Source organism: Ictalurus punctatus, chromosome 19, assembly GCF_001660625.3.
Source record: "Ictalurus punctatus breed USDA103 chromosome 19, Coco_2.0, whole genome shotgun sequence".
NCBI lineage: Eukaryota > Metazoa > Chordata > Actinopteri > Siluriformes > Ictaluridae > Ictalurus > Ictalurus punctatus.
The window spans coordinates 14,936,417-14,946,672 of NC_030434.2; the positions used below are offsets into that span (position 1 = coordinate 14,936,417).

At 39.9% G+C, this 10,256-nt stretch overlaps 1 protein-coding gene across 2 annotated transcripts; it reads right to left on the reverse strand.

Annotated features, from left to right (window-relative positions):
- Positions 1–399: 399 nt before the first annotated feature.
- On the reverse strand, positions 400–9,222 carry zgc:171422 (uncharacterized protein LOC100001353 homolog). Of its 2 annotated transcripts, XM_017494297.3 has the most exons (9): positions 9,105–9,222; positions 7,399–7,598; positions 6,513–6,605; positions 6,056–6,151; positions 4,552–4,662; positions 3,325–3,445; positions 2,509–2,905; positions 2,359–2,408; positions 400–1,581 (listed from the first exon to the last, which is right to left on the reverse strand). In XM_017494297.3, exons 1-9 carry the CDS (start codon positions 9,106–9,108, stop codon positions 530–532), a joined length of 2,124 nt encoding a protein of 707 aa, XP_017349786.1. In that variant the 5' UTR covers positions 9,109–9,222; the 3' UTR covers positions 400–529. The 2 variants fall into 2 exon arrangements, with proteins under 2 accessions (XP_017349786.1, XP_017349785.1); XM_017494296.2 differs by lacking the exon at positions 9,105–9,222 and having other exon boundaries at positions 7,399–8,453.
- Positions 9,223–10,256: the final 1,034 nt, after the last annotated feature.

The window sequence follows — 10,256 nt, forward strand, 5'->3', positions numbered from 1 at the left end:
AACAGTGTAAGCCCAGCTTAGAATAACACTTCAAGAACACAATCCTGGCACTCTCGCGTTCCAGGATAACAACTGTAGGTTGCTTAGGGCCAAATCTGTGTGCGACTTCTCTGACAACATAACGGAACGTGATGGAACACTTTGACTGGCTGTAAAAATCATTGGACTTCGATCGCACAGAAAACTTAGGATTATTTGACAGGGTTGCTGCTGTTGACAGGATTGGCAAAATAGTAAAGCATTATATTCTTCAAATATATGTAGAATACCTGACTCAATAGGGGTCTAAAAAAAGTAGACATACCTCTGGGACCTCCGCCATCACACAGAAGAGCTTGATGCAGTTAAACACCACTGATTTTCCCCTAACCAAAATAACACAAGTGTGAGGCGAGGCAATTATAAATAAGAAGCAGGATTTATTGCTATAAAGCAGTTTTATCATGGTAACAACTCTACAATAAATCTGGAGCCTACAGGCTCGACAGCTATTAATTATACAGCATTTTGTAGACCTTTCTAGATCGTTCTAAACAGCAATGCTTTGGTCACCACTGTGGCTCTGCATGTGTCTCTTCAAATGGCTACGGCGTACAAAGCTCTTTGAGCAGACGGGGCAAGGAAATGGTTTCAAGTCTGTGTGACTGTACAAATGTTGGCTCCAGCAGTTCCGCCTCGCAAAGGTCTTGCCGCATATTTCGCATGTGAAAGGTCGCACCCCTGTGTGTGACCTCATGTGTATCGTGCGATGACTCGACACGATGAATCCTCTTCCACACACTTCGCATTGATAAGGTTTCTCTCCGGTGTGGCAGCGGCGGTGAACCTGCAGACACCCGGCCGAGTTGAAGGCCTTCCCGCACTCCAAGCACGCATATGGTTTCTCTCCAGTGTGTATCCTTGTGTGGATGTTAAGGTTCCCAGCAGTGTGGAAGCACTTCCCACAGTAAGAGCAGCAGTATGGCCGCTCTTTCGAATGAAACTTCATGTGGGAGTTAAGCTGCGACTTGCTGAAGAACTTCTTGCCGCAGTTTAAGCAGACGTGAGGCTTTTCTCCTGTGTGGTTCGAAATGTGAGCTAACAAGTTGCCCAGGTTGGCGAAACACCTCCCGCAGTGGTCGCACTGGTGAGGTCGGAACTCTGGATGGGTTTTTAAGTGGTTTCTCAGCTCTATTGGAGTAAACGTCTCGCCACAAAACTTACACTCTCCTGGCACTGGTTTTGGAGGAGGCTCTGCTTTCTCAGAAGTCGGCAAGCTCTCGCTCACCATGTGGTTATGGATTTTGGAATGAGCCACTAGAGCTTGCAGGTTCGCACATTCTTCCCCGCAGTCAGTACACCGTTGTGGCTTTTCTTCTTTGTGTTCTGTGCGGTGTTTCGTCCAAGCCTTCATAGACTCAAAAGTCTTTTCACAATTGGGGCAGGAATAAATTAACTTCCTGTGCCTTTTATTCTGGTGCACAGAAGCCTGGAAAGGTGTTTTAAAGCTCATTTTACAGGGCACACATTTGTAGCTGCCTGTACTAGCACTCTGTTCCTTGGTGGCTCTCGGCCGCCTCCTCTGCAAGGTTCTGGTATTTTCTAGAAGAGAAAAGAGAGGCAGAAATACATCGCGATAAAACCATGAGTGACTATTTAAACAAAAACTCCAGTGTTGTTGGAGAATGTGTGTAATTACCACAGACAAGAACCTCCTTACTCTAAACGCGCCTAAAACGGAAGCCTAACAGAATATGCTAATGAACATTTAAGTCAAACACAGTGTTTGTGGGCTCTTAGTGATTGATTTTTAATCATACCTGCCAGGCAGACAAGCAAGTTCAACAACCAGAAAAAGGAAAGAAAAAAACGAAAAAACCCTCTACTACTTGTTGACTTTCGCAAAACATAATTTTTCACTTGGTATGCATGTTGAAACTTCATGCACTTGTGCGAAACTGAGTAAAATAAACTGCAACACAAAGCCATTTAACTGCACCCATAACTGAATGTATTAATGCCCTTAACTAGCTAACTAGCTCACCATACATTATTACGATATGTTTTCACTTGCCTGGTGTGCTAGCTAATCAGATTATCATTTGTCTACCCCTGAAGTGCCTCAGTTTCCACCTAATGAATACCACAAAAACTCCGGGAACAGCAAGGCATTAAAACATGTATTTTAAAGGTCTAACTATAGGATTGAATTTGCATTATATACAGTTCATTTGCATATCTGAAACACTTATTGACAGAGATTCACAAATGCATCCATTATAAGTGAGCTTCAAGTAAACAACACCACTCCTCCCCAGTACTGTAAGGAGTCACAAAATTGCTACTCCTGGTAACTGCATCTACACTACATGTCAATACCTGAAACACTCGAATTCATGGGGGACGATGTATCTGAATCAGGAACAACTCTGTCAAGAAACAGGACGCAAATTGTGTTATTTATGCACGTCGGACACAAAGTCAGAGTAATGTTCATGCACATAAAAGCAAAGCTGGAAATGCACTCACTTAAGTGGAACTGGTTCACTGCTCGTACAGCGCGAGAGTAAAACAGACGGCAGGCTGATCTGTTTAATTGCAGGTAACAGATGCTTTGGAACAATCACTTTAACTACCTGTCCACCATTACCCTCCGATACAGTGGGTAATTCCTCAGCACCTCCACCACCTCCATCATTTCCTAGATCAGTGATCACTGCGCTTGGCTCAGACCCTTCAACGTTTGTTGATGGTTCATCCTCACTTTCCATTTGAGAAGTATTCATCTCTCCCTCTCTGGTTTCATTAACGTCAATGAACGGTTCAGATCGATCATCAGACTTGCTCTCACTTGGGATGACCTCATCGGTCAAAGAAGTGAAAGACAAAGACGAGATGATTCTTTCCTCCACAATAGAAGGGAGTCCTGGCAATAAAACGTATCAAAAAGAGAAAATATTACGTTCAAGCACTAAGCTTTAACTGTACTTAACACTAAGAGTTCAACAAAGCTAGTGCAGCACCAAACATTCAACAAGCAGCTAATTTTCACACTGACTAGTGCATTATTTTATTTGTGTTTAGTTAGTTAGCATTACAGCATTTACATTTTGGCTACAACTGCTTCTTATCAGAACTGGACAGTGCACACCAACAAGTAACAACAGTAATGGTCACTACACACTTACAAGAGACAAACTACAGACAACATGAGTGACTCATCATTTGCTCGTTTGAGCATACGATCAGACGAGAGGTATATTAGGACTCCTAAAATGAGTATGCCCATTTTTAAAGACTTTCCCCTAAATTGTAGCCTTCCTCCTGCTTTCATGAATGCCTTACCATTTCTCTCCAAGTTTTTATGATGGTCACTTTGTAGCAGAGGAAGCAAGTCAGTCGGATCACAGTTCATCTGTACCAAATCCTCCCAGCCTGTGGGTTCAGTATCTAGCCATTGGGCAGCCTGAAAAAAAAAAAAAAAAAAAAAAATCAGAAATATTATCCTTATAACCTTTTTTTTTTTTCTCCACAATTAATGAATCTGATTAATCAGACTATAAACATCACGTATTTGTGTGGTGAATTGACACCTAAACTTTAAAAAACATAACTAGATTTGACCAAGATGATGCAGAAATGTTTATTAACTTTCGAAACGTTCCACAAAAAATTACTTAATAAGGAGAAAGTTTAACAAACGCAGCTACAAAATGGCTGTAGGCCAAAATTAGGGATGGGAGAATCAAGCTGCTGATTCTCAATTGAAATTGGTGAATTTTTGTCCAAAATACGACATTAGCCAATATTTCTTTAATCTGGCCGATGATGAAACCATGTTAGCCAAACATCATTATGTGCACTGAAGTGGAAAAATGTGCTAAAGTGAAACTCCATCATTCTGGTGTCCCGGTGTCCCCCCACCCCCAAACTGAAAATCAGTATCTCACAGTAGCCTCACAGAACACCAATCAAGCCATCTCTAATACATGTATATATAGTTTTCACATCATTTATTATTTTTAGATTTTATTTACTACACATTAAATTAATTATTACATGAAAGTTCTCCTTTCTCACTTTTGGGGGGTAACCAAACTTTACTTCTGTTTGAGATACAGGAAAATAAACATTTCAGTTGAGGAAAGTATGTAGTTCTCAGAACTACATATAAACAACAAAGTAACAGCACAACATTTAAATCGATCTTTTTTCAATTCTATGCAAATTAGGTATGACGCGGTAAAGCAAGAAATCCAAACAACTGGCTCAAATGTATCCTCAAAGACTTTAGGGGAAAGTCTGCAGTTTCAGAACTATGTATATAAAAAAAAATTAATTAAGAAATTTCACCATATGAAAAGGTTTTTTTCAGGCCACCATGTATATTAAAAAAAATTAATAATACAGCACTTTCAAAGATGTTTGTGCCAAGAAAATACAGACCTTCATTCTTATGATGCAGAAGAGTGAGCTTATTTCATCAGAAAAGGTGCAGTACTCATCCAAGAAAAATAAATAAATAAATAAATAAATAAACAAACAGTTCACTTAAGAGTTATCACAGAATACCTGTTTGAAGTTGGGTACTGGCAGGAGCTGTTCCAATCTGGAGAGAAAATGGCCAACTAGGACCTGCATTGCTTTGTCAAATTCAGGACCGTACTCATGTGGAAACACCTCCTAGAGAAATAGGGACATAACATGACACAAAGTGTCTCTAAAATTGAAAATAAATTTTCAGTCATTTTCTGGTTTTGGTTGATTTGACTTGTCTCACATCAGTCTACTTACTGGCAAATAAAATGCTGGCTTGATTACAGAAATGCACAATGTTAATTACACACAAATGACAGCAATATTAGTAAGCAATATTAGTAAGTAAAGTTAACTACTTAGCTAATATTACATATTTGTTGAATTTGCTTGATATTGCTTCCACATGTTCAGGCTTTTATGGCATTTAAAATATTAACACAGTTAATGTGACTAAAGATCTTTGTTTTGAGTCAATCAGTATGTTTACATGGAGAACAATAATCCAATATTAACCAGATTAAGACAATACTCTAAGAAAATAGCATGTAAACAGCAATTTTTATTACCTTAATCCGATTATAGTCATACTCGGAATAAACACAAATGGAATTAAGACATATGGAGTATTCCTGTTTTAATCACATTATCGACATGTAAAAACCTTAATCACATTATTAACATTGTGTGGGAGTTTTCACCGCATTTTGTGACAGGACACGTTCACACATGGCAGTGCTCAACCATTTGACGGCAAACAATAGAGCACAGCTGCGTCCCAAACCGCGTACTTACCGGCTGTATAGTAGGCAAGATACAAGTATTTCAGCTACTATATAGTAGGTAAGTACGCGGTTTGGGACGCAGCCCACGGCTTCAAGCAGTCGTCTGTTTGCACGTATAGCATGACTAATAATTAACTGCACTTGAAGCTTTCGTAAAGTTCAAAATAAAACACCCAAAACTGTATACGGTACCATAACGAAGACGAACTGCATGTTGATATGTGAAATTCTGGAGGGAACATCGGACAGCGTGGCGTGGGGACGTAATAACGTGTGCCGTTAATCGATCTACGTTCTATAACATGTGAAACAGGAACATGAAAGGAAGATCCTAAAAGCAACTCATGTAAACACCTTAATCACAATATTGTCTTATTCAGAATAAGGTTACTAATTAAATTACTGCTGTCCATGTAAACATAGTCACAGGGATACAGGTTTTACAAATTAACCTGAAGGAAAAGACTGTTTTCTATCAGTTTAAAATGATAAAGTACAATATATGTATTTGCTACTGAAATTGCTGAATAGTTCTGATCAATAATTGTGATTTCAGTCTACTTATGAGTGGATTTTAATCCCTGGAGAACTTAAATGTAGGATTATGTATGTAAAATAGAGATCATTTTGTGTAATGCTTCCAGAAGTGTCCTTATCAATCAGAATATGTTGTTCATCCCTCCAACAAAGCATTTAGAAAAACTTCAGGATGTCAAACATGTGAAAATATTAGGCCATTTTCAGGAAAGTCTTACCTGAAAGAAATGCTCCTTTTTAACCGGGTCCTCAAGAAGGCTTACGACGAGCTTTAACAATCTGCCCTGTAACACCTCCACCTCTGAACCAGTGCTCTAAAAAAAAGTGGAAATGAATGATCTATTTGTTAATGTTAATTACTAATCAGACTCCATCTGAACTTTATAATGTATCTAAAGTGGGCAATAAGAGGTAACACTAATTGTACAGAACAACTTTATGCTAGTCACACAATAAATCGAATAAATATTAAGCACGGTTTCACACTTATTAGAATCAGAGTGAAAATTATACTTTAGGTTAGTTTACTATTTGCAAACAACCCCCACAACCCCCCCAGCCTTTGTACCAAAATGTTAAAGCTGGAGTCTTACAAATTGCAGCAGAAGACAGTACATCATCTCTCAGTAACTCTAACTGAACATCCACAGCAGCATTTTCACTGTTCATTCTCACCTTGGACATACTGAAAGACTCGACTGTGTGAAGACGTGCCCTGACGGTCTTTAGATCAGTTGGTAACTCATCTTTGCACATTTCAAGAATCATCTGTGTGGAAAAGGAGGGGGGAAAAAAACCATACACGATATTTTGCAGCCCAGTGCCATATGGAATGATGATAGACCAACAATTAATTTGAAAGATTCACCACTGGTGCTTCTCAATTTTTTTTATAGTGCCGCCCTTCCCTCGTTTCCCTTTCTTGCTTCTTAGTTCCACCCTCCAAGGAAGCGGAGAAAGGACGCAAGAACAGGAAATGAGGACAGGAGGATTCAAGAACAAACATACGTATGGAATGAGACGTTCTTGCTCACTGAAGCCTCATTTTAAAGCAATTTTAGAGAACTTGGAGACCTTTAGCAACTTTAGAGAACTGACTTACTGCTGACTGTTTCCCAGCTGTATTAATAATGGCTCTGCCTATACAGAACAATGATTACATCATTAAAACAATATTACACATGTACATCACATGCTTAAATGAACAAGATTCTACTCATCAAATGACTTCTCCGTTTACATTTTTCCCCTTTTAAAGCAAGGTACATTAACAACTTTCATACAAAGGAACTTATTTGTACCCATTTGTGTTTATTTAATTAGGATCATTCCTATTTGTGGTTATTATTATTGTATCATTTATGGTAGTTAGCGTTTTAGGAGAAGTGGAGAATTTATACCCTAGCCTTATGCGAAGTGCTACAACAATAAAGTACTTGTGCTTTGGAACAACCTGTGTATCTTTGTTGAAGAAGCTGCCTGTCTCCTCTTTCCTTGATTTCCCAGTTACAGACTGAAGGAGTAAGATCAAAAGTTTTGGGAAGCACCCCATGAATCTCACCTTTGCTCTCAGACCCATAATGAGCACATTCTTCTGTCTTTCGCTCAGAATCTCAGGGACCATCCTTGTTATGAGGAGGATGTACTCTTCGAGCTTGTCAAAATACTCCAGGTTCTGCTGCTGGACGACTCGCCACATGAAGGCGGACATGAGGCGCAAAGGAGGCACCAGCAGCCGCACAGAGCACAGAGGGAGAGAGCCTACAACACACATTTACACTGCAAACTACTGGCTTTAAAAGGTAAATCATAAGACCTAATAAAAAAATACTGGTTTGTGAAGGGATAATGCCACACCAGAATACAAAACGATGAGAACTGCTTCGAGAGTGTTTATAGCCTAAATGAGATCAACAAATAAAGTGAGATGTAAAATTTTATGAACTGAATGTTAAGAATAATATAAAAATGTCTCACAAGAAATGTGAATACTAAATTGGTGATTACTCTGCTCAGCCCGGTTTGTGTGGTTTTAGGAAGGTTTTGGACATTTACAAGCTGGTTCTAGCCAGTCAACTTGACCATCCCTGTGGGTCAGACTGGTTCTAGCTAGACAAGTCGACCAGTTTCACCCTTCTAGGAGGCAAATTGGCCAACCAACAACACCCACCCCAACACCAGCTACGACCAGCCCCAACACCAGCTACGACCAGCCCCAACACCAGCTACGACCAGCCCCAACACCAGCTACGACCAGCCCCAACACCATGTAGACTAGCCCCAACACCGGCTACGACCAGCCCCAACACCGGCTACGACCAGCCCCAACACCGGCTACGACCAGCCCCAACACCGGCTACGACCAGCCCCAACACCGGCTACGACCAGCCCCAACACCGGCTACGACCAGCCCCAACACCGGCTACGACCAGCCCCAACACCATGTAGACTAGTCCCAACACCATGCAAACCAGCTCCTACACCATGTAGACCAGTCCCAACACCGGCTACGACCAGCCCCAACACCATGTAGACCAGTCCCAACACCGGCTACGACCAGCCCCTACACCGGCTACGACCAGCCCCTACACCATGCAGACCAGCCCCTACACCGGCTACGACCAGCCCCTACACCATGCAGACCAGCCCCTACACCGGCTACGACCAGCCCCTACACCATGCAGACCAGCCCCTACACCGGCTACGACCAGCCCCTACACCATGCAGACCAGCCCCTACACCGGCTACGACCAGCCCCTACACCATGCAGACCAGCAAACTAACTTTGACTTATGTCATGTTTTTACGCAGGGTGTGAATGTTAGAGGTTTACCGAATTTAAACTCTGGATATGCTAATCATATCATTTTTTATTATCAGCACTTCTTTCTTTCTTTTTTTTAAGGAAATTAAATTCACAGCACCAAAACTTTCACTGCCAAAGTGAGCAGTCATGAAATGCCCGTGTGTGGTTACTATAACTAGCTTTAATAAGTTGCCCAAACCCAGGAATCAGGGGATTTTGTTCTTGTAAACCTCAGAAATACACGAAGCCCCTACAAAACTAGAGAGTCAAAACAATATCATGTGTGAATAATATCTCAGAACGCTAAACACTAGCCAAATACACACAAACTTCTCTGCTCTTCTTCTTGTGCTAGCTAACAGGACGCTAATAAACCAGTGTTTATTTCATATATACGCGAAGCAAGCAAAATCATTATAGCATAACGTTAGCTAATAAGTGCAGTGTGTTGTCGTGCATACCCATGTTGTTCTGGTCAGTATATATCTGCAGTCTGAAAACTTTAATCACTACAGGAAGATTAACCGCTCAACTACGCCTTCAGGTGCGTTTCCCTTTTCCACACTGTATGTTGCTGAAACCAGTTATAGACTAAATTACCGCCATCTACTGAGCTGGAGACGAACATCAGCGCTCGCGCTCTCTCTCTCTCTCTCAAAAAATCACAAAAATACTCTGCTCTCATGGATATCAAACAAAACACAGGTTTATTTTATATATATATATATATATATATATATATATATATATAACAAAACACAGGTTTATTTTATATATATATATATATATATATATATATATATATATATATATATATATATATATATATATATATATGTATGTTATATATATGTGTGCAACAATTATTGGCACACTTTTAGTCAATACCAACCCCCCCCCCTTGTCTTGAACAGCTCATCCTTGTGTTTTGACAGGTGGTTGCTGGATTGTTTTTTTACAGCAGGGTGATCAAAATAAAATGAATACAAGTGCTTGTTAAGTTCTTTTATTCATTTATGTGCATTCCACAATACCTGCAAGGGCTCATGCTTACAGCTGGTGGAAGCTGATTTCATGAACAAACCGTCCAGCTTGACCAGTCTTTTCACCAACTTACAACTGGCTGCTCCAACAGAGGCACAGCTGAACTCATTATCTCTCTCTGAGATTCAAAAGCTAATTCAGTATAGCTTTACTGAACTCGTCTGCCTCCCAATCCACACGCGCCTTGATATAGAAACAATTATACAAAGAGGTAAACTAAGTTTCTAAAATAAATTGGGTTTTTTGAGCTATTGTAAATGTGGATTTGAAATAGGTCATTGTTATTGATGGGCATTTTTGTTCAGGTTGAAGAGCTAAGGAATTGGGAAAATATAGTCTTTTTAATTTGCATATTTTGATGTCTGTTCAGTTGCTGGACAAATGAAATCTGAATTTACATACATGTAGATTTACAGAAAATTGCAACAACAAGGATTAGATTAAACCAATTTTAGAACTAATCGGGTATTTGCCGATCAAAAGTTTTCATGTGAATTGCAGTGGGAATAAAATCTTAATTTGTTTTCGAATCTTTGAATTTGTTTCAATTGTCCACCATGACAAATTTA

Bases quoted from the DNA above. Each gene is read 5' to 3' on its own strand.
- zgc:171422 (XM_017494296.2), bottom strand. From the start codon at position 7,611: ATGTGTGTTGTAGGCTCTCTCCCTCTGTGCTCTGTGCGGCTGCTGGTG. The intron at 2,906-3,324 runs GTAAGGCATTCA...TTTTATTGCCAG, and splicing joins TAAAAACTTGGAGAGAAATG to GACTCCCTTCTATTGTGGAG. The intron at 1,582-2,358 runs GTATTGACATGT...TTTCTCTTCTAG, and splicing joins CATGAATTCGAGTGTTTCAG to AAAATACCAGAACCTTGCAG.